At 38.3% G+C, this 24,879-nt stretch overlaps 1 protein-coding gene across 4 annotated transcripts; it reads right to left on the bottom strand.

Annotated features, from left to right (window-relative positions):
* Positions 1 to 1,799: 1,799 nt before the first annotated feature.
* KRIT1 (KRIT1 ankyrin repeat containing) lies at positions 1,800 to 24,656 on the bottom strand. 4 transcript variants are annotated; one of them, XM_048305766.1, is made up of 18 exons: positions 24,374 to 24,656; positions 23,944 to 24,016; positions 22,898 to 23,019; positions 22,458 to 22,617; positions 21,300 to 21,392; positions 20,232 to 20,361; positions 17,921 to 18,164; positions 17,519 to 17,634; positions 16,944 to 17,087; positions 15,720 to 15,876; positions 15,327 to 15,434; positions 13,526 to 13,682; positions 11,269 to 11,420; positions 10,497 to 10,663; positions 7,232 to 7,319; positions 4,423 to 4,629; positions 4,000 to 4,116; positions 1,800 to 3,546 (listed from the first exon to the last, which is right to left on the bottom strand). In XM_048305766.1, exons 3-18 carry the CDS (start codon positions 22,997 to 22,999, stop codon positions 3,478 to 3,480), a joined length of 2,211 nt encoding a protein of 736 aa, XP_048161723.1. In that variant the 5' UTR covers positions 23,000 to 23,019; positions 23,944 to 24,016; positions 24,374 to 24,656; the 3' UTR covers positions 1,800 to 3,477. The 4 variants fall into 4 exon arrangements, with proteins under 4 accessions (XP_048161723.1, XP_048161707.1, XP_048161699.1 ...); XM_048305750.1 differs by having other exon boundaries at positions 23,770 to 24,656; XM_048305742.1 differs by having other exon boundaries at positions 23,808 to 24,656.
* Between the last annotated feature and the right edge of the window lie 223 nt (positions 24,657 to 24,879).

The raw sequence follows: 24,879 nt of genomic DNA, 5'->3' as shown, positions 1-24,879 counted from the left end.
GGGTAGGTCTTTTAAATGCAGTGTTTGTTCAGTCAGTTTCTACGTAAAGAAAAGTTTAAATGTGTGAGTCCAGGGAGTACTAGCAGGAAGCCAGGTTGGTCATTACATACAATGAGACATTTCAACAGGGTACACTTGCAAAGATTATCTGTAATGCTTTTAAATAAATTTTTGCAAAGTTCAGAAACCTAAATTCTCTGAAATTCCCTACTTCATCTGAAATTTGACTTATTTGTTGACAACATCTATTGTTGTCATCAGTTCCGAGTACTTTTGTCAACTAGAAAAGGTACACAGGCAAAAACATAAGCTTGTTACTGTTTGAACATTCTTGTTGTTTCTTAAAGTGTGTAATATCCTCTGGTAAACCTTGTATCAAGGTCTCACGTGTGCTGAGTGTTACTAGATGAGGGGAGGTAGCAGACAATGCTTGTGAATGCTGAGATGTGCATGGAATCACTGTTGAGTACCTTCAAACTCTTCATGCCAGCTATGGGCTCTAGGAAAGTTTTTAATTTGTTGCCTGCAAGCTCTAAGTTTCAACACTTTTCAATGCCAAAGGACATTAATCAGTGCAGTGATTGACAAAGAGTTACTTCATATTTACAAGCTCTGACAACTCTTTCGAAAGACATGAGAGATAGCGGGTTATGATTGACATTCTGTACTGTCAATTTACAAAGTAAATACATTTTTGGTGGCAATAGTGTCAGTCCTTTTCTTCCAAGAGACAGGATTTCTAGATTAATTACCTATATATGAAAAGTTTCATTTCATTTTTATGTAATTATTAATTATATTTAAATTTATACAGAATAGTAATAATTTTTTAATCTTTACCCTATATTAATAACAATTCTTTAAGGTAAAGCACAGCTTTTGCAGACCATGTATGTTGTTTCTGTTGAACCTGTATCTCTTTTTTCACTCACAGCCCAGCTTTAAGCTGCATCCAGCTGTAAGCTGACAGTGCACCCTGGAGCAATTGCTGCCTGCACTAAGCAGCAGCAGCAGCAGCAGCAGCAGCAGCAGCAGCAGGCCATCCCCTCAGGACCAAGGCTTCCCTCTTGCACAAGCTGCTCACTGGGGTAGGGGGGTCAGTTATGCCACTTGGTAAAATCGTGCCTGTTTTTCACAGTTTTAAGTTCTCGGTTACTCTTTTGCCTTACAGGGCCTGGCTCAGTGTTCTACTCTTAAATCTTTGCTTTTGTCAGCTGTACAGGTTCTTGCTTTTTAAGAAAGTGCTTGTTAGATGGACTGTAGGTGGTGAGCTGGGCATCTCATGCTTACAAAGGCACAAGCGTCAGCTTTGCCCATATTGCAGCTAGTTCCCACTTTTTTGGTTTGGTAGTGGTATGAGGCTTGTTACTAATGGTCTGTCTCAGCAGTGTTGGATTTCTCTCTGTTCCTGTTTTTCATTTCCCCACTTCCAGATGAAAGGAGTGCACACACCTGCCTTGCCACAGCAGGGTGGCACAAGCTCCTACATACCCAGGTGCCAGAAGCCTCTGGGACTGCAGAGCTGGGCTCTTGCTACTCAGTGGCTATACTGATACGCAATATCTGCAAACCTCTGCTTTCCCATGATGAACAGTTTCAAGTTTACCTGGTGAATTCCTGAGCAGTTTCTGAGGTGCACCACCTTAATTTAGAGGCACCATGGCACTCTCCCTCTGGTCCTCTCTGATGCTCTTCTAACATACCTTACAAAGACAAGCCTGCTCTCTGGTGATAACACCTGCTTGGTGTAACATTTGATGGCACTTTCATGCTGGCTACAAAAATAGAAACACCAAATGTGACTTGTTGCAAACCATTTATTAGGTAGTAATAAATAAGAATTTAGCAGAAAGGACTATACAGCAATAAGGCATATTGATAGTATAGTTAAATAGGCAACTGACACACCTTCTTAACATTTTCCTCTAGTTTTCTAAGAAAGTGCTATGTAGAGAAATATATTTCTGATACCAGAGCCAAGTGATAGCAGGGATGCACAATGAAGGACCTGACTGTTGCATTATTTACCTTAAATAAAGTATAACAATCCATGAAAATTTACTGTTATTTAGACCTGTGAAGTAGAAAAGTACAGCTTGCTAACAAGAATACAAAATACAAGTCTCCTGTTCACGTTTTTAACAGCTTACTACTTTAATTTCTTAAACTGCACTTACTAGTAAGGTATGAGTAAAATTACTATACAACAGCGCAGTTCTTCACATTCATTTTAGCTTTTCTTTGAAAACTTAGAGGCAAGTGCTAATTTTTATTTTTTTAAAAAAGCTTTTTTTTACAAAATATTGCACACTGTTTTAGCATGCAGTTTACACGGAAGAAATAGTCAAGTGCACTTAAAACCCTGAAATACAACCACAAACTTCAAAGATTTGTGTTACAGATACTATTTTAATGTACAAGATATGTTTCAGACTGCATAGGATCCCACCTTACACTTGGCACCCAACTTGTTGAGCCCCAATCCTGACTCTACAAAGAGCAGGCAGAATGCTTACAAACTGTATCTGACTTCCTTGCCATCGTTATTCCTGCATCCTGCACTGCTTTTAGCCTGAAGAAACTGAAGTAAGTAATCGGTAGGAAAATTAATTTAAGAGAAATAACTTAGTACCTCCTGTATGAGTTTTTGTTACTGCATACATGTTGCAATCCAGGGTAGAATTTATTAAACTTTCTGAAGTCCTCTGAGTAAAGTTCATCTGTAAATCCGTATCTCCCTCTCCTCCGTACACACATTTTATATTGCACAGCAAAAGTAAAAATCCATTTTAAAAAACAAGCATGCTAAACATTCAATATGGCTTCTGAATGATTTAAAGTATTTCCCTTTTGGCATCCTCATGCAATATTTTAGAATAAATATGAATACAAAGAAGGAGAAAGTTAAGAGTAAAAATAAAGTGAGCTAAAATGTTTGTCAGAAACCAAATAAAAAACAAGAGTTTATCAAAAGTAGTTGCTCAAAGGTCTAACTGATCTAACTGGTCTTTTAAGCATATGTATCAATAGTATCTTAAAAATACAGGGTGTCTACAAAATACTGCAACATATACCATCTCCTTGATGTTCCACGCAAGGACATGAAAGGTAAATAGGTTAACTGAGACTTGCTTAATGGCACTGGTAGTCCCCTATTTCTCTGGGAACAAAAGCTTTACTGGATTCATGCTCATCAACCTCGGTAAACCATTTACATTTCGTTAGCTTTATTGGTTAACCTCAAGCCCTACAATAGTTAATATATGAAACACAAAAATACTTATAAAAATAATAGATATGTAGTATAGTTTTTTTAAAAAAATAAACCATGCAGCTTCTGTACAAAGTTAAAAAAACTGTACAAATTGACTTTTCTGTTGTGTAAAATTCATGTACATGGAAGTCCTGTTACGAGGAGGGACAAGTTCTTTTTTGCTCAGCCATCAGGTGCCATCTCATAACTATTGTTCATTTCCATCACTCGTTTCTTTCACTTGGCATTAGCTGGCCATTTAATTTCATCAGGAGTTTTACAACGAGTCCTGCCTGGGTAAAGGGATGCAATTAAATTCCATCAGCATTTCAGAACTATGACAATCAAGTACATGATAAAAGCAATTCTCAGCTTTATCCAATCTCAAACTCCATTACTTTCGATCACAAAGTTACTGGCTCCAGCTCTGTGATTCTCATTATATTTGGAATTAATCTTAGAGAATGAGGGATTGGGCATATGCAAGAAACGGTTTCAATTAAACAAAAGGTTTATCCTAATGATTATAGATGCATTTTATGTATTTTGAATTATGAAGGCTTCACATGCTAAGAAAACATTCTGAAATATTAATAATAAAGTTTTAAAATAATTTTTGTGTGGGCTTGGCTTGGGCTTCTTTTATACTGTGCAAGGGGCGTCAGCCCCAAGGGAAAAGAGGCTTGCCTATGTAATTTAGGAAAAAAAATAATTGAACATAAAGGATGAAAAATGATAGTGCTTACCTGTTTGGTATGCACAATAAAGCTCATTTTGTTTTCCAGACTGTGGATTTGAAAACACGTATCTCCATCTCCCAACTGCCACATAAAGCAACCGTACTTTAGGCTGAGGAGTAAAGCCTGTGATCAAATGTAGGAAACGGTCACTCAGAAAATATCCTCCATACTTGCAAACTGAACTTCGCTTCATTCACAAAGACAGGATTCAGACTTAAACCACTACGTTCCACAATGCAGTTGTAGTTCATAAAGTAGTAAAGTGAAAAAATGCAAGACTTTGTTAGTGACTTACGAAGGTCTTAAAATCTTGGAAATTTTCAGTCAAGTTTAACTAAACGGTTGGATGTGAAATTACTTCTAGTACAAAGATTTTAAGAGAAGAGAATTAAGTTTTACAGTTATCACTGGCAGTTCACTTAAGCTGACCTTTGTTTCCATGTTGAGAAGGTGCAACCCTTTTACATTTACTCCTACATACACTTTGATGACTTTATGGCTACTTGAACTTGCTTTGGTGAATATCTGTCCTGTGAAAAAAGCTGCTCCATAAGTAGGAATTTCCCAGCAGTTCTGCAAGAACATGCGCTGAAGGTGATGCATCTCCTTGCTGACACCTTCACTGGTGCTGAGATTCTATAAATAAAGAAATAATCGCAATCAACAAGTCCTTCCAAACAGTTGTGATTGTTTGAAGAAAAATCCACTGTTCAGTGCAATCCCTACTAAAAGCATATTTCCAAAGTGCTTTCCCATCAGTCATCTTCCTACAGCTGAATTAAACCTTAGAGCCATGGAAAGGCTCAAGTGCTGGAAGAGACTGAGGCAAAACCCAGACACCTGTATGAGCCTCAGATCTGAGCAGAGACACAAAACCTCTGAAGTGCCCCACAGCTTTGCCTCTCTCAGAACTAACTGGGACTTGGGATCAGCAGCTATGCACCCATATGATACTAAATGCAGCACAATCCTTAAAACTAAGTATTCTTCCTCCTTTAAGGGGTCCAATCCAGTGAAACATGGTAAGATGAGCAAGTACCTCCTTTCAAAAACAGATTGTTTTTTCCTTTCTAAGCAAAAGAGAGGTGCAGATCTCTTTTCATTAGTAGAGCCTTCATTCAGAATGAGACAGGTTTCTGTTCCTTCCTCTTCAGTAGAGTGCAGCAGTCAGAACAAACTATTGCTGGAGTGCTCCTCAAACCAGACTGATACCAACCACTCTAACAACTAAAAAATTGGTTGGGCCGTGGACAAGACCAGAAGGCACAGACACGAGGGAGAACACAAATCTTCAACAGTTATGAGGCCATGACTGTGGGTATGCTAGACAGGATCAGCCTCTCCAGATCCACACCCTGCATTAAAGCTTACCTCAATTCTACACAGCCATTTCTAACATGTAAAATCTTCAGAACAAAAGATTGCAACTGCTTTCCCCTTCCCCCATGCCCCACACCGCAAAATAATGTCCCAAAAGCAGAAGTCAAGAAAGCTATACTCATTCTTACATATAATTTGATGACAGAGTAGAGACAACTTTGCTACACCATAGTCTTAGACCACCATCACCTCCTCCTCCATCTCTATTAGAAAGAATAGGAACGACCTGCTAATTTCTGACAAAAAAGGTGTGGGCATCAAAAGAAGTTTATGATTGAGTAATCTTATCTCAAAAAGAGGGGCAAGGCTTGAAAACATTCCCTGGGTACCTCTGCAGCGTTTCCTGGCAGCTACCTTTAGTGATGCACATCAGCTGATGCTGTTCTCCTTCTGACACACTTCACTTTTTCCTCAGTTACTTGTGAAGATCACAAATTTAATCTGACCTCATTTGGGACCCACAGCCCTCAGTTAGATGCATTTTTACACAAGCAGCCCAAGTCCACATTTAAAAATTTTGCTCAGTTAACTGCTCTAATCAAAAGAGTTTGTGTGGGTGTGTGTGCACATGCTGTTGGGGTGTTAGGAGTTCTCCTGGTTTTATTTTTTCTGTTAAAGGAATTTTCCCCATATGTGTCGCCAGGGGGAGAAATTACTGTGCTCTTAAGGAAAACAAAAGAGCTGGCTACGGGCGTGGGGGCATCTGGCTACTCTTTCGTTTTACCTGGGTGTGTGGGCAGTTGGTCCCCGTTTGGAGGGAGAGGGAGGCTGTTTCATCGGCTGCTTTTCTTTCTGCCAGAGAAACCCCAGGATCCCAAGCCCACCTTCCCTGCCCCGCTGGGAGCCGGGCCATGGCCGCCCGGCCCCCGCCGTTGCTTCGAGCCTCCGCTGCGTTGTAGCCGTGCTCGCCCTGCCTGCCCAGACCTCCGAGGGGCTCCCACCGCAGCTCCGCAGTTTGGATACATCTCATCTGCCACCCGCAATTTGTGCTCGGCCCTGCAGCTCCAGCCTGCTGTTCCCGAGGGTCCGGCCGGACACCGGGGCCAGCTGCCCAGGGGTTTGTGAAGCCTTTGTTCCATCCCTTCCCGGGATCCCAGGGCACCAGAGCCGCGGGTTTCCCGAGCTCGCTCCGGAGCGCCCCCTGCAGCCGCGGGGGAACCATCGCACCTGCCCTGCTCACCGGGAGCCGCCAGCGCCCCTGCCGGCTGCGAGCGGAACTGCACCCGAGGGGAAAGGGCCCGACAGCCGGGAAGGCTGGGACTGGGTTTGTGATTGTTTGCTGTTACTGCCATGGTTATTGCTGCTTGTTTGACTGGTTATACACATATAGATATATAATAGTAAAGAACTGTTATTCCTATTTCCCACATCTTTGCCTAAAAGCCCCTTGATTTCAAAATTATAATAACTCGGAGGGAAGGGGGGGTCGCATCTGCCATTCCAAGGGAGGCTCCTGCCTTCCTTAGCAGACACCTGTCTTTCAAACCAAGACACATGCACATCAGCAGCACTACCAGATCCCTAAGATACAAGTTACACTGACAAAAAGGACTTGGTGGATCTATTCCTACGAGCAGACAAGAAAATTTAAATCAGTAGATTTTTTCACATCTATGCCTGAATTGGAAGTGTGCCCAATACACAGCTAACACTGAAGGTAAATAAACAGATAACAAATATATTTACTTCTAACAAAGAGATCATCTGTAACTGTACAAGAAATACACTCCAACAACCCATCCCAAAAATTCAGAACATACACATTTTTAGCTTTTTATACCAGTATTTCTGTTCATTAATTGACAACCAAACAGTCAAAAGTGCTTAAGAACACGATTTACCTGCTTATTTATCTCACCTTGTATTCATGAAGTATCCTGTTTGTCCAATGAGGAGCTTTACTTTTTAGTTTAGTTATTGGTACAATAGATTTAAGGTTTTCTTCACTAAGAGAAAAACAAAGAAGAACAAAGGTTTTCTTCACTAAACAAAGTAAGAAAAAAGAACAACGTCTGCCACAGTGTACCTTCAAGTCACATATTGAGCTAGACAGTCAGCTCCTACTCTATCTTGCCTCATCAGATGAGATGGTTTCCTAACATACAGTGCAATTCTCAGTTAATGAAGATCCAGCTTTACATTACATGCTCTGTGTCACACATCATGAGCATGGCATGGAGAAGAAATGCCAGCAGAACACACGACTCGTACTTGGTTAGAGAGCAGTTTGGTGAATTCCAGTTTGGAAGCCAAAATTATATACAAAATGCCATTTACATCAGCATATCACACACTTAGAAAATATAACAGACTGTAGATACTCTTCCCTCCACTCCTGTAGTCAGCACTACCAAGGACTCAGCCCAATTAATTTCCACATTAAAGTTACATATTACAGGACATGAAAGAGAAGCTACTTACATCAACTACCTTTTTTAAAAAACCCAAAATGTGGAAACAAAAAACTCTAAAAGGAAGAATGCAAACCTTTACTAGTTTGCTTTTATGTACAATAAGACACTCTCAAGACCTAACGATGTAATCTATTTAAACTGTTGTCATGGGTTAGCAAGCATAGTCCTGGAAGTGATGTTCTTGCAAAGGGGTGCTTACAGCTTCCTCTGTGATCTGACAGAACCTATCAGTGGCCAGTTTGAATATGGACAATTCTTTAAGCCACTTAAAACTGTGACTGCCTCTGTGATCCACACTTAAGAATAGACAAACCCCCCCCACAGCTCTGTCTCATTCCCAGTGTTGGGACAGGTGGCTGCGGGCCATCCTGGAGCTGATGGGCCCTGTTCCACCTGCGGACCCCCCCCCCCCCCCCCCCCCCAAGCCCTGCTGTGGGCAGCCGGAGGAGCGGCTCGGCTCCCCCCCTCCAGTGCGGCCAAGATTCAGCTGAAGCTGCACCGCTGTCCAGCAGAGATCATGTGACCGACAGCAATAAACGAAATGCCAGCTGCAAGACCTAGGTGAAATTAACCCTTTTAGTGCTGTGAAGAGCTGAAAACCTGAGGGAGAAGAAAGAGGAGATGCTTAAAGCTGAAATTCTGTTGTAAAGCTATGATGTATCAGAGTACCCGTTGTAATTTCATGAAGGCATGGGGGGTGGAGCGTTCAACTTGCACTTGTGAGCAAAAGCACCTGCGCTGAGATAGGCAGATGCTGAAGCAGCTGTAATTTCATGAGAAGTTTGAACAGGGAGAGATGGAAGCGATGAGGACTTTTGTTCCAAATGGAAAAGGAGAAAACCTCAGTTCCTAGAGATGCTCCCAGAGATAGTCCTAAAGATGAAGATGAGGAGGACCCTTTGCTCCCAGCGAAGGAGAAGGGCCTCTGTTCCTAGAGATTAAATGCTCCCAGAGATGGGTGAAGAGAACTTTTGTTTCTTAATGGCTCAACCTTAAAATTGTACCCCAAAAACTTCAAGAGTGGACCCTCGAAAGCAGTTGTGGGAAAAGCTGCAAGCTGGGGGAAGGGACTCACATGCGAGCAGAGAACCAACCCGGGCGGCTGGCTCGTTGTGATAATGTTTTCATAGCATGGGCAAGAGAGACTCCTCTTCCTAAATGGACTGAACAAGGTTATTATGGAAGTGGTAAACAGACTGAACATCTCAAGGGTTGTCTTTCTACATTGTCAGTGGGAGAAGGGAGAAAGGTGGGGGGAGGAGAAGTGTTCTGAAGGTGTGGTATGATTTTTTTTCCCTCTTTTAGGTCTGTTAATAAATTTCTTTATATTCTTTCAAGTTTGGTGCCTGCTTTGCGTTTCTCCTAATTCTTAGCTCACAGAAGGTAAACAGTAATGAGTATTTTAGACCAAACCACTACACTAAATTGGTGTTTCCGCCCAGGACAAACCAAACCCGCTACAACTGTATTTGGCAGTAACAGCATATATGATCTACAAGCAAAAGCCCTGCACAGGACCGTGCATCAGATCTTTAAGGTCAAGGATACTCTCATACGAACAACAGCCTGGATATATTTTTGGCATTACCAGTCTTCCAATAAACATTTATGTCAACTACAAAAAAAAAAAGTATCAAAAACTCTTCATCTATATGAAGAACAATGTGAATATGGATGGAGAGCATGCCCAAATGGCTTTTTATCTAGCCCAAACTATCTTTGCAGGTAGTCCTGTCTGTAGAGCCAAACACTTCCATGGAGCAGGATGAACTTTGAACCACAGTACTGATATGCCTCAGTGTGGAGAGGAACATCACCCTGCAGCTGCTGGGAGTCAGCAGGGAGTAGTTTCATACAAAACTCAGCTGCACTGAACTGCACACTCGTGTGGGTGGGCAGTCCCACTTAAACCCTGTTCTCCTTATGCTCCATCTACCGGCTGTGTAACTGCAGGACAATACACAAAAAAACCGCCAAGCCAAGACAGCTCACTTGACACTGTGAGTAAGAGAAGCTGAAAAGCATAGCAGCATTCCAGAATAGCACAGCTGCTGTTCCATGAATGAAGTGAGGTGGAGATGGCAGGAGGCGAAGGTGCACACAGTAGAGAACTGGAATCTTCATGGGCTCAGATACTTCTGTAGAAGCGTACGTGGGAAGAACAAGCCATCCCAAAATAGCTAAGCTACTGTTGTGCTGGCATGCAGAGAGAAGGGGAGAGAAAAATACCATCTGGCTGAGCCCTACTAGTGCTATGCTTTTGACCAATTTAGTACAGCAGTTCTCCTACAAATGACAGAAACTATATTGCTACATGGTCTGTCCAAAGAAGGAAAGTCAATCCCAGACACTGGTCTAACCGCCACAGTAAGATGTTTCTTCAGCATTGCTCAAAGCCTCAGTCCCTGTCAGAATCCTTCAAGTGAATACTGTTGTTCATTGTGGTATTACTGTATCTCAGGTCCGATTTTACACACTCCAGAACCTCCATCCCTCTAAGACTGTAATAATTAAGATTAATACATTTTCACACACGATGTCTGACTTCTATTAATGCTGCAAGGGCTACATGATTACCCTGAACTACAGCTCAGTGATGGAGAAAACCAACAAATGTATCATACTTAAAGACTGAGAATTCCATAGTAAGTGCTATCTAAAAATACTTAATCTAACCCAGGATTTTAAGTTTTAAACACAAATACTTACTTTAGAAAGCCCTGTTTATGTTTCTTGCTCTCATAATTTCCATAGACTATTTGCAGAAGCAGACTTGCCAGTGTAATCAGCTTTGCATCAGGTGATGTATAAAAACCTTTCAGTAAATTATATCTGGCCTCATCAAAAAGTATAAGAATAGCCAACGGATCCTCAATCTGTTAAAAAGATGTAAATAATATTATTTCTTTGTAAAAAGGAAAATGAGCTTAGAAACTATAAATACAATTTCTCACTGATTCAGAGACAGAAGACAAAGGTCTGATCCTGACTGAACTGTACATTTTAGTGGTACTTTGTAATAGAAAAAATGACATATTTTCATTAACAACACTTACTTCAACACTTCACTGATCTAATACACAAATGAAAGGCAACTAGCACACCATGCCCAATCAAAAAGTTCCCAGAAATACTGATATCTGTGGATTTTTCCCCCATGAATTCATTTTGAATAATATGTTTGAATAATCCCATTGAAATCGACCAATTGAATAACTGAAAAACAACAGCACAAGGAAGAAAATCAGGCAGGTTGTTTTTTGCTGTATGACAGACAGAGACTGACACACAGAGACATTGGATAAACCCAACTGAGAGGGTGAGAAAGAGAGAGAGAACAAAGAGATGGCAGGAAGGCACAGAAAAGGAGATGTCAGGTTTAAATAAGTTTGGAAATTACTACAGTTACTATACACACTGAGCGTTGACCGTCAAAGTGTTCTGAGTCTGACCATGATTTCATCCACTTCCAAGTGCTGACCTTTTTTTCTATTTCCAGTGGAAGTCTCACATCCCTTCTCAGGAAAAGCTGTGAAGTTTCCCTTTGAGGATCCAAGTTTGTCAATTCAGTGAATATTTCAGGCCAGTCTCGAATATGCTGCAAAGGCTTGTGATATGGCTTCAGCTGGAGACCTGAAAAATAACAGGGTTTGTTTCTAAATACACAAACGGAATAACCCCATATACACACACACATACACATAAATGATTAAATGCTGCACCAAACCTAGAGTATCTGAAATTGAGGACTCATTACCAGACATTTTCCCTATGTTTTCTAAACTGCTATATAGAAAAGGTTTTGAAAATATGGATTTATTGACAAAACTCTTAGCATCAATTCACTAAATGTAATAGTGTTGAAACTTCATTATTTTCAGTTTCTCAGGAGTGAAGCGGTATTTAAAAATTTATTGGAGTACCAAGACTGACCTTAAAAACACAATAATAAAGCATGAGAGACTGTTGTCTCTATTATTACAGCAGAAATACAAAGTCCAATGATCTTATTTCTGACACAAAAATACAAATACAACTTATCTTATAAATGTATTTCAGTTTTTTGTACATACATAAAAACCATAAACTTTTCAGAACATTCTTCTTTTTAATCTGTAAATGTCTTGATTCTAAACAGGCTAAAGTCAATCATCGTTTCATGTTCTCTTGTGTATATGAGAGCTGAGAAATTAATACAGAGCTTTCAACTACAGTCCTACTACATACTAGAGTCTGTACCTTTGGCTCACTCACTCACTCTGCCTGTCCTTGGATAATTGCTTAGCTTTTTCTAGAAGTGAGGTTCTAGGAGGCTGTATCTGCTTCATCCTCACTGCTCTGGCTTTCACACTGTGGCATTTCACATTACATGAAAACCTTAAATAGATATGTTCACTGAGAACAATCTGTTCATTTAACTTATCCATTTCACATTCTAACACAGAAAAGCATCATGTGTCCTACAAGCAGGAATCTCACAGTCCTTACAGCTGTACACAAACTGCAACATACTTCATAATGAAACTTGTCCACCAGTTGTTTGAAGCCATAAATCAGGATCTCATTTTCAAATCTAGGCTATATACCTGGAGAATTACTCGCTTTTACACAACCAATGTATCAGTGAGCTCTTCCCCTCAAATGCAAGGGTAATACCTCAATGATTCTACGAAAACATCACATACGTATTTAGAAAAGGCGAACACAGCAAGACTTTAACCCTCAAACACTTCCTTTTCTTCACATTAACATCTATGTTTAGTTGAGGGTTACAGCAGTCATGTGGCATACAGCAAAGTAAAAAGGCAAATGGCATGACTCCAGAAGAAAAAGATTAAAGAAGAATGAACAAAACATTTCCTGCAACATTTAGAGCTATTTTTTTAAAAAAAAAGTAACAATGCCACTGGAGTGGAGCATTGGCAACAGTAAATAAAGTTTTAAATGCAAGACTTCTGTGTTAATGACACAGTCAACACAGTATCCTACCAGACCTCAATTGAGCTTTGTAATCCACAATGTGTCCCATAGCTATCATCTTGCAGCAGTACTGCTGACCACACTATCTGAAAAAACCCAACTGCTCTCGTTGACTCTTTTGGGCTTCTATTTATCTTTTGCTATATATCTCAAATAAAAATTATAATATCTTTTTTATTTAGACCAGAAATACAAAAAAATACCGCAAATATAAACATGACATTTTACATCAGAATTTTCTCCCATCAAATATATCTGAAAACTTGTTTATCAAAAATTATTTTGGTGTAAAACACAGGAAAAATCATATTAATAAAGGACCTAATGAAAAAACATTAATCATCTTACTTTAATTAGTAGTTTTAAAAAGACTAAACATGGTAAAAACAACTACATGCATCCAAATTCAGATATTCTGGGAAGAAAAATACATATAAAACCAGGATAAGCTACTAGTAAGGCCTATGATAGCCAAGGTGCCCTGTAACAGAAAGGCAACCTGGAACAGCCTCATCTTCCTGGATGAAATACATGATAGGTACCAGAGTGATACAGTCAGACCTACTGAGGGTATCCAAAGTAAAAGTTACAACAGAGAAGCTCTCCACGGCTCTGAAAGCAGTTTGGAGACATCAGGCTGTAAAGCCTGTCAGAGAGCATGTTTCCTACTCTCCTAAGACAGTATTACTTTTTCCTAAAGGCAAGCAGAAATAAACTATTATAAACCCTCAACTACAACCATTGTCCTTTTTACTTACTGAGGTTCTCAGAACAGATCCAGATAGTGAAGTACTGCTGAGTTTCTTGAGACAAGCGCATGCCCTCCATTATTTGCTGGACAGTTGTGTTGTTTCCGTGTTTCAGCTCGACAGAGCGATACGACCCATCCATACGATAAATCCGTGCCTTTTCATACTACAGAAAAATGGGAACATATTAAACAAACAATTTGTTAAAATCCTTTCTGTTGGTGCTTCTAGAGAGGAAAGCAGTTTTACCATAATTCAACAACATCTATAATGTTGGGAAAAAGAACACTGCACAACTCCTGCATTTTTATTATTTACCAAATCTGCTTGTTTTGCGTCCTGTGCAAGTTCTTATACTGTGCAGTTTACAACAGTAACTCCAAGAAAGATCTTGCTGGTATTTTGAGGACTTCTGTTGAACTCAAAGGCAAGTAGGTATTTAAAACCTCTCCAAGGGATCTGGGCTCAGCTGCCTATGCATATCCCAAAATGTTCACCTTGCTATTACTGGCAGGTTATGAATTTTTCCCCTCTGTACTAAAAAGACTTGTTTTTAGAGGGAAGCACCACTCTTTACTCAGAACCCACTACAAAAAGAATATAATCTCACTAAATCTTACAGTGCTCCTGTACTACAATCTAAATAAATCTATTAAATAATAAATCATTTCCCCCTTCAGAACCCCCATAGCTTTCACTGAATTGCATGTGAGCCCACAGTATGCCTTCTGAAAGAAATACATAAACATAAATCAGGTGCTTAGAGCACATATACACAAGTCATAAATCAATAAAATGTTCTGTTTTCATTTCTGTAACAGGTTAGATGTTTCAGCTGCTTGAATAAAAACATTTCAGGAATTTGTTATTTCCCTTCCTCAAATCTACTAAGTCATCAAGAATGAAGTTCCTAAAAACTTTTGGAAAAAAAAGATGGATGCCTTGGACAACTGACTAAAAATGTGGTCTATTTTTGTTGCAGTAGTTACTATCATTCCTACTGTAGTAATCTATAAGGGGAGTTTATTTATTGTATTGATTAAATAGTAATAAATAACAACATAGTATCATGCACTACACTCTGAAATCTACTTAAAACGTGTGCATTAGTCTTTAGAGCCATTAGACACACACACCTTCATGTGATCTACTGCATAATAGGATCCCTAAAATCAAGGTCAGTTCCTTTCTTAATTATTTTGGAAGATTATTCATGCAGACTGAAATGAAGAAAATTTAAAACATCTTGAAAAACTGACAGGTTTAGTACCACCTACTTACAGAAATACAGGTTGCATCTGAAGTCAAAGAAAAAAAACAAGTGGGTTTATATCATTTGTCTAATTTTAAATCTACTTCAGGATGAGAGGAATTGCATTGTAAATTTTGTTTCCTATCTTGGCTAAGTCTCCTCTGGCTGCCAAGGAAGCATACACTGACTAACTGATGAAAAGCCTATTTCATAGAAGCCTACATTTAAGCAGCTGAATGCTCCTGTTTATCAACATATAAGATGACAATGCATAAAGAAAGCTGATGGTCGCATGATAAAAAATGGACATAAAATCAGTAGCTGATGTGATGCTCCTACAAATAAATTGGAGTATCATGTTTACATGTCTTACATGTACTTCTGAGCCATGGAACAGAACAAAAACATTTAAAGAGACAAAATGTCAGTTTGCCAATATTTACACTAATTTCAATGTGCTGCAATTTCCAGTAACAGCTAAAAGCGACCCTAGCTCTTCTACAAGACTAAGTGCAAATTAAATATAAACTTTACACAATTTAGAAAAGAAACTCATACAGGTTTATTTATGGCTTCCTTCAGTAGTTTTGCAGCTTCTTCCCATTCATTTTGTTTGTTCTCTTCACAGACATTCAGTGGAGATCTTCCTTGTTGATCAGTAATGTGCTACAAACATAAAGAGAAACACTGATTCTACATTGATTTTGCTGCAGACAGGTAAACATTTAACACATTTTTGAGATAATTAAATTCCTTGGTACCAGAGTTCAAACATTTAATTGGTACACAATGGGAAAAGTAGAGGTAAGGAAAAATATTTAACAATTTTTTAGTAATCTCTTAACAAGATAGTTGTGTTTATACATTGTGATCCGGACACAAAAATACTTCTCATGCACAAGCTAGAAACTGTTGCTAGAACTGCTATTTCTATATACAAACAGAACTTACTCTGTCAATTTCAGGATGATTTAGTAGAATTTGTACTATTTCAGCATGCCCACCTCCAGCGGCAAAATGAAGAGGAGAGCTAAGTTGACCATTCAAAAGATTTGGATTGCATTTCCCTTTCTCCAACAGCATTCGAGTGGCTTCAACTTTTCCATACCTGCAGATGTGTTTAAGTCAGAACAGACACAGCAAATATAAAATAATTTTTTGCAGCTAGCTCTAATTATGAAAAAGTGGTTTTTTCCACACCAAAGAATTTTTAGCTTTCACATTACACCAGATACAATGGAACATAACTAAGCTTGTAGAAATTAATATCAGTTCTACACTTCTTTGGTAATCACTGGTCTAGTAACCATTGATTGGATTCCTTATAGACAAACTGAACCTTGCTTTAAACTAGCTAAGTTTGGGTAGTTGTAGCAATTCAGTCTTGGCAGAATAGAATCCAACTTTGTCCGGAAAAAATAATCAGTGTGAGAATCAGAGTTCAGCTTCTGATTGTCATGCAGATGGATCCTGAGATTCTTAATGCCCACGCTTATAACTGGTAACTCTTGTGTATACTTGTGTTATAAAGTATTTACAAACTTTCTGACAAACACTAAAAAGCAAGTAAGATCGTGGGTTTTTTATAACCTAGCTTGATTTCCATGTTATTCATATCATCAGACATACTGACCATTATATATACAAAAAACTAACTTCCATAAAGATAAAACAAAAGCATTTTTATGACTGAGGAAAGCTTTCAAGCAGTTACAGATTAAGTCAGAGTTATAGTCAGACACGCTGACCTCTATAAATCACCCAGTCCAGCTTCCCACTCAGAGCTTGACCAGCACCAAAACATGCTCAGCTCAGCTACTGCTGTGCTGTAAAACTGCTCACAGGCTTTAGCCAATGGAGACTCTGAAAGTTACCAGGCTAAAGTAGACCCAGTGCCTCCCATAGGAATTAGAATAAATATCAGAAGCGATACAAGAGGCAATAGGTAAGTGATGACATGATCCCCACAACTGGTCTCCCCCAAAACCATTCAAATTAAAATTATCTCAAAACCTTCAGAAGATTAACACTAACATATATTATAATCAAAGCATAAAAAATCTAGAGGGGCTTTTTTATTTCTTCTTTTTGAGGCTGATAAATTACATAAATGATAGTGGTAAAGAATCATGACAGCTAGAATGCACTTGATTGGCAAAACTATCCTTGACTCACCAGCATGCATAATGGATTGGTGCCCAGTGGTCACTATCCAACTGATTAACAGAAAACTTTTTATCCAGAAGGTGGCTTAGTAAATCAGAGTCACCTTCACAAGCACTGCGGTGAAGAGGGAAATCATCTACCCACTGGTGTTCCCTATGAATTAAAAGGGGAAACAGGAAAAACACCATTCAGAAATATTACAATTGTTGAGAACATCAACTTTTTAAAAATTACTAACATAGCACTAACCATAGATCTACATGAAGACTAAAAGAGAAGTTCATGCAGCTAAAATGTGCCAGTACTCATACAAATAGTTTTTTTGTCATGCAGTAATCAAGCCACAGCTGTATTTACTACAATAAGAAATGCTTCTCTAATTTTTATAATTTACACCTTTCTTGATTCATCCTTTAACTGTTGTGTTTCAATACTTAAGAGGCTTCAAATAGAATTTCATTTAAAATATGTATTTATACAGAGAAGCCTAAAGTAATAGGAATCTCATTCTAAGTCTACCAAGCGCTACTGTAATAAAACAAAACAAAATTATCCGATAATTAAAAAGGAATGTAACATAATACTTGTCCTCTGTGACACTGCTCATGCTACGTTGCCACTTTTCTCTTTTAGGAACCTGAATCTTTGAATAGTCTGGGGCTCCAAGGCCAAAGTATGGATTTATTACCACCTTGTCAACCTGTGAAGACATAATTTAAACACAACTGAAAAAATATCTTACTGAGATTTGGCTACACAATCCCCTGTCCAGGTTGGGTATTCTCTTGAAACCAAAGTTAGGATTGGTAACATTTTATAAGGAAAGAGAGTTATGATCAAATATGAGGATTTGAAAAACTAGTGCACACTTACTGCTAAATAAACAACTCTGATGTGAGCACACACTCATATCAAATAAATGAGTGAACTTTAAAATGAAAATGTATTCATGTTTCACAAATATAAAATGAAAATATAGTTCTTACCCTATTGGTGTACTGAAGGTCAGATCCAAACAAAGGATTATAGATACACATATCTGCTTTCTCCAATGCCAGCATTTTACTCTTTATTTCCAGGGCAGTATAACCCATGTGTAACGAGCTCTCTGTTTGACCAGGTTCTATAGCATAGGCAGGGTTTATCACATTTGTTTTAATTCTCTCAAGAGGAGATGGTCTGAATAAAGCTGGGATGGAGTGAGACTGGGTGTGCCGTTCATCCAACCACCTGCAGGAGAGAATGGGCAAGTAACTAATTTTCAGGTAGAAAAGGATTACTTTGGTCATGCCATTTTTTTCTTTGATTAAGGATTGCATATATGATAATCCCACATTTGAAATAAAAAAAAGAATTATAAGGTGGACAGCTAATTTTATAAGACTAAATTCCTCCCTGAATGTGAAATTTGTTAACCACACTCAGTTAAACAGTCGTATTTGCTCAATTTCCTGTCTCAAACTCTCAAAGAAAAGGAAATCATACACTAAGAGTAACACTGGTTATAACCAAAAAACCACACCAACATGTCACCATTTCATGTATTTTATTAATATTACTACTCTGAACAAATTTTGGAACTTAAAGCAGTTTTTTTAAGGGTGAGTTTCAATATCTGTACTGACTTAAGCCTTCCAACTCACATGTTTCATTAGGGAAAGACAGGAGAAGGCAAAAAACCAGAAGGTCCAGTTTCCAAACTGCTAAGTCTCTTTCACATAGGCTACCACCTGCCTTTTTAGAAAGCTGTGCTGACATTTATTCTCTTCTCAGTGCACTGCTACTGACAGTATTGAAGAGCTTTAGAGCTCTCTTATTCTGTGCTACTGAGGGAAGTCAGTACTGTACACCTGCTGCATTTTTTCCTCAGGACAAGTTGTTCATCTCAAGTTTTGAACAAATACATTTTTACCAAATTGTTAAATTGTTTAAGTGTTAAATTAAGTGGTGCATTAAAGTTCTGAAGCCAGGATTGTATTTAGGTTTCTGCACATGCTTTCTCACAACCTTGAGGTAAAAATGTGCTTTGCTGAAATACAATAAATTCTGTTTAGTGATTGAGCCTGGACATATAGAAGAAAGAGAAGTACATCCTTTGGACATCCACTGACAGACCACTTGAATCTTGTCTGTCCCAGAAACATACGTATGGATGGCAGAAGGTAACCTGCAGTTCAGTGCATATGCTTAGGCCTATTTTTAAGCCCTAGGTCCAAGCTGTAATGTCCTGCAAAAGCGGCATTCCCTTCACTTACTCATGGTCCTGGCAGAAAGAACAGTAAAATCATAGTCATTGTGCTATAAACACCTTCTAAGGTATTTTCAGGCATTTTCTCTAAAGATTTGGTAGATAAATTAGTTATGGCAGTTTGAATCTTTGAGAAGTATTGTTTCAGATTATGTACATAGAGAACAAAAAATATAAACTATTTTCTATTATACCTCCAAGGCTTCCTGTGAGGCTTGAAACACTTCTAAGCAGAACTTAGAGCCTGAAGGCATTCAGTAAGCAGCAAATAAATGTAACTGCTATGATGGTATATATGGAAATACTACAACTCTATTAATAAACTGTAAAAATTCTACACACAGAACCTTTTAGGTAATAGCCTGTAACATGATTTTTTACATTAGCTAGAAGTTTCAGCTAACTTTATTACTGCAAGTAAGTTCATACATAAGTGTGTCTGGTATTTCTAGGTTAAGGGTACTTTAAAAAAAAAAAAAAAAAGAAAAAAAACCACCAAAACAATAAAAACCCTGAAAACCCTGTTCATGTACTCAAATTTCAAAATTCTATAAATCTGGCTTAAACAACTAATCACCTTTCTGAAAGTTAACTCCCTACTGCAAATAAATTTGTGTGTCGGGGTAAGATGCACTCCCCTTCTACAGGGAGATTTAATTTAAATGCAAATCTTAATGGTATACAATTACAGGATATTTTTACTACACTCTGGCAAATGCTCTTACAGATGACAATTATGTCATTTACAGAAGATTAAATATTATGATTTTACAAAACATTCACTGTGAGCATGAACTTCCAAAATGCTACTTGATTTAGATAAACACACCACTCTTGAGTTTGCAAAAAAGACTTTTAGAAATATGTTGTCAAGGTTTCAATTTCTGATAAACGTGAAGAAAATACCATGACGATTTCCTTCTTAACCACAAGAATGCTATAAAAATATGCACTACATTGACAAATTATCTTTTTTATATACATTTATATTTTGATATAAAATATCAAACTTTTCATTTTAATGTATTTTTACTGATGGTGTCTCTTACTTATCCAAGGCAATTAACATTTTTGCAGTAAGCGTAGCAAAATGTGTGCTGGATTCACTGCAGACTCTCATGATGTCTTGTAAACAGTAGAACACAGGGCATCCAGGACTGTATGTATATTTTGTATTATCTAAAAAGGAAACATACTCTGAAGACACATCAGTGAGAAGAATCTTACTTTCCCTTCTACATCTTTTGTAGTTATGCATCCCTAATTAAGACTATCCTCTAACTTTAGACTAGAGTGACTTAATTTTCTCCAAATAATAATTGATAGCCATTGCATACAATCCTTACATAGCAATTCACAATCCAACAGGTTAGCCTTAAAACCCCTAAGTATTCTGTCACTATTCCTCAAATGAGGAAATGAGGAATAAATGTTAAATGCATACTGTTACCAGAAAAAAAGGAAGATGACCCAGGACTAGGAGGGGTATGTATTGTTACTGTTAACTCCACAATGGTATCTATTTGATAGTTTTTAGCAAGTCCTATAACTAAGGCAAAAATGAAGAAGTTTCCCCAACAACACACAGACACTTTACTTCAATATTTTTAAAAATACTTTCCTGACAAGTAATTTACTTTGCTTTCTAAAGACTTTATTTACTGTTTAGAGACTTACTAAGCATTCTGAATAGAGAACATTAACCAGAGTAGCATGTCTTACAGTTGCATTCAGCAAATTCTACACAAGTTAAGGCCTGTGTTTTGAAATATAACCAAGGGCACAAATACTGCTTAAACCAGAAGTGTGTTATTGTTATAAAAACAAAGGCAATACATTAAACCAAAGGTCTCTTCCTTGATTTTAAGTAACTTCTTCAAAGTTTAAAATATGCAGTGAGTTTTGCCCCTGACTGCAACTTTTAATGTTGAAATACAGAAAAATCCATATATATTAAAATATATTGTATAAATGTATCATATACCTATAATTATACATACATTCATATATCAACGAGACAGCTATATACAACTTAAACACATCATATAAAAAAATAAACCCTCAAGTGAACCTCTGTTAAAATGGGTGCAGCTTTCGCAAATCATGCTCAATGTTACCTTTCACAACAGTTGGAACAATGTAAAGAGATGCCTCTTGGCCTGCCTTCTCTCCATCTAGAGGAAACTTCTTCATTAACACTACACGCTTTCCTAGCACAGTATTTAAAAACAAAAAACAAACCACAAAACAATTAATTAGTCATTGAAACAAAGAAAACAATCCAGAGTTGGCCATGTGAAAGCTTACCAGACTCAATCTTCCTAATTTCTAGGAAAAAAATATAATCTAAAACAAGCGAAGAAAATATAAATACATATGAAAAACTAAAGAACATAAATATGTATATACCCATTAACATGAAAAAATGACATGACTGTAGTCCTTTTTAACTTTTGTGACCTCAGCTGCATATTTTAGCAGTGTACAAACTGAGCTGGGCATGTTAATGCTTGGGCCATCTGAGTGAGTCAAATTAAAACTCTCCAAACTATGTAAGGAACAGAGTTTTTGCTTTTACAAAGTATTCCTCCATGTGTATTAATTCTGTTATTCTCTGCATAACAAGCTTTGTTAAGTCCACTCAGCTGCAGTTATTGCCACCTGCAACACTTTACCCCGTAAACAACAGAGATGAAGTACACAGCAAAGACCAGAAGTCCTTCAGTCATTATACTTTATACCAATCTGGAAATGTAATAGGGAGGCTAAAACAAATTTGTCAGCACAAGTGTGAGGTTCTTTGCTAGATCAGCTATGTAACAAGGCAAAAAAAAAAGGTACTCATCAAATTCCATCTCTAAGTGATACAGTTATGCCAGAAATACTTTCATACAGATACTGTCTTCTGAACAACTGACTTTAGAATCTATCAGTTCTCTAGCCCAAGTCAAGTTTTAGCTGAAGTTATGGATACAAAAGCCACTTTGATCTGGTTTACTGGAATTTTAGGTATAAATCTAAACTTGAGGGGAAGAAGCAGCACAAAGATTCATTTATTAAAAATCTTTTAGTAAGCATTTTATACTGGATGGTAAAGAGAAACAAAGGTAAATTAAAGGTTTTAGCTGCATAGTTGGCTCAGGTTTTTTTGATGAACCTCAAAACATATCTTTTTTTTTAATACTAATTTCATGCTTGTGCACAACCTTGCCATGCCAATTAAAAAACCATTTTTATGGTGCTATCAACAGTATATTAGATTAAAATGTTTTTACCTTTAATACCCTGATTGGCTGGTGAAATTGGTTTGGTGGCTTCTAGTACATAATCCAGGATGCTCTGGGTTATCTCAGTGCCTCCTTGAAGTTTAGTTTCCAGCAAAACTTTCTTTCTTTTTTTCTTTTGGCCTTCAATGGGAACTTCAAGCAGCAAAATCTTTCAAACAATAATGAGACCAAAGGAGTTTAAGTACAGCCGAAAACAGCACAGAACTTTAAAAAAATACTATTATTATTATTTATTATGCTACTGTAAAAGTAGTAACAAAATTCAAGTACTAAATGTTGAAGAGCAGGATGGTGAAGTCAGAATGACCTCTGTAGCAGGTTAAAGAGTAAAAAACAAGGCTACATTCTCTTCTGTTATATTATTACATATTTACTATATTATTTAAAAAGCCAAACAACTAAGACATAAAGAAAAGAAATAGTTTTACTTCATAGGATTTAGCTCGATATTCCCGAGAATTGAGGCTAGCAGTATTTTTTGGACGAATCACAGCAACATATGCATCTCCAATGTTTTCCGGGTTTCCCATCTCTCCTTCTTACTTTATCACTGGAAATAATGAATAAACAGGAAGAAGAGGTTCAGGTGAAAAAAACATCCAACAGCACAGTAAACTTCAGGATGCAGTGCTCATATCCACTGATGCTTTGCATTATTCATTTATTGTTCTTTAGCTGGAGAAATGCCAACGGCTGATATAATTCTGCTTCCTTTTCATGAAAGGGGAAAATAGCACATCATATAGATTTGATACAAATAAGCTTGTTCTCTAACCCAACTTAAAATAAAAGCAATGTATTTTTTTTCCACTTTGTAACTGTCTTCCCCATTTTGCAAGCCAGACAAAAGGCCAAAGAAATTTAAAACTCTGGAAAAGATATGAAATTGAAAAAGAAAGCCATTTCAAAGTGACAAGCACTGTAATTTATAAAACATGCTGTAACAGGTACTGCACTTCTATGAATTCCACATGGATTTCAAGAAAATACCCGATTTTCATCTCCCCCCTGCAAAGTAGAACACAGTCTTGCCTACAGCCAAGTAACAAAGCTGATAAAAATAAACTATAATATGGATTAATTTACTTAGTTTTATTTCAGTGGGGCTGCAAACTGATGCACAATTCATTCAAACAGAGCTTCTGAAAGGAATATATCTTTAGTTTCTGAAAAAAGTGGATAGAGGCTTTTAGATTTAAGAAAAAGCTTTGCTCGCCCTTCTGTTTAAACCAAGGTGACAATTCCTGTAATCACAAAATTGTATGGAAATTATATGGAAAACTTCCTAAAGCTAAATTACTTCATATATCAGCTTCCAGAAAGAAGGTTATGTCTGACCATTTCCACCTTCCAGCTGATCATTTTCTTCATCTGCAAATGAACACTCTTTCATTCCATAGCATCAGTAAGCACATGATTTTTGAAGATTAATTCCTCCACAGATTTTAAATGTTAGTGTTTCTAGCTTCTCCACCTCTTCTAGAAGAAACAGAGGTCTTCAGATTCCTATGCCCTTAGTCCAGTATTTTTCCTGGGATCAAGACTACCTGAAAAGATATTGAAAAAAACCTCAACATAAATAACAGCATGGACATTTTCACCATCAGTTAAGATAAATACAGTTAGAGGATTTAATGATGGTATGTGAACAGCAAAATATCTGAAGAGAAACAGCTAATGATTTACATTACGGTAGCATCTAGAAACATTAAATAGGCAACATGCTGACTTAGGAGAACTCATACTTTAGGACATTAAGAATTTTAAGAGGAAAAAGGAACAACCATCCCTTATGCATAGCTGGGAAAGGCCTGCTCCCTGCGTTTCCCTACACGTGTTTGGATACACAGGGTTTGGATCAGAGCCTTGTGTGGAGGGAATCTGCACTGGTAAGGCCGGGTCACCTGGATGACAGTTGGCGGGACAGGTGAATAAGCAGCGGGTCAACTCCCTCTGTCACTGCTCTGCACTAAATCCAGTGCAGAATGACCATGTCTGTGAAACCGACAGCGCTGAGACTTGCAATGTGACTCCAGAAAACAAAAACTGAGGGCGAAGAAGGGTGGGGCTGTAAGGACGTGACAATAAACACCATCAGCTTCAGAAGACACCACCACGAACTGATTCTGACCAAACCCAGGTGCTAACACCGCGGCCCCATTCCAAAGGCTGCCGGTCTAAGGCACACGCCTCACCCAGGCTTCTCCCAACGCCGCCGACCCTTCCCGCCTCCCGCAGGACTCGCCGGAACGAGGCAGAGGGCGGCTCCCGCCGGGACTCCCAGCCGCGCCACCCCCGCCAGGGAGGAAGGGAGGCCAGGGGCCTCGGAAGCCCCCGCAGCGCTGCCTCGCCTCGGCGTGGCCGGAGGACGACGGGCAGGAGGCGGCCCCGCGCCCCAGCATCTCCCACC

The sequence above is a fragment of the Corvus hawaiiensis genome, chromosome 1 (assembly GCF_020740725.1).
Source record: "Corvus hawaiiensis isolate bCorHaw1 chromosome 1, bCorHaw1.pri.cur, whole genome shotgun sequence".
NCBI classification, from domain to species: Eukaryota; Metazoa; Chordata; class Aves; order Passeriformes; family Corvidae; genus Corvus; species Corvus hawaiiensis.
Note: the sequence above shows the minus strand (reverse complement) of the source record. Positions and strands in the feature narration are given on the sequence as shown.

What these genes read in the sequence shown, in the direction of transcription:
- KRIT1 (XM_048305750.1), bottom strand. Translation starts at nt 22,999, where the DNA reads ATGGGAAACCCGGAAAACATTGGAGATGCATATGTTGCTGTGATTCGT. An exon ending in ACCTTCAGTACACCAATAGG is followed by an intron (nt 17,635 to 17,920) that starts GTAAGAACTATA and finishes ATGTCTTCACAG; the next exon opens with GTTGACAAGGTGGTAATAAA. An exon ending in GATCTGTTCTGAGAACCTCA is followed by an intron (nt 11,421 to 13,525) that starts GTAAGTAAAAAG and finishes GTTATTTTTCAG; the next exon opens with GTCTCCAGCTGAAGCCATAT.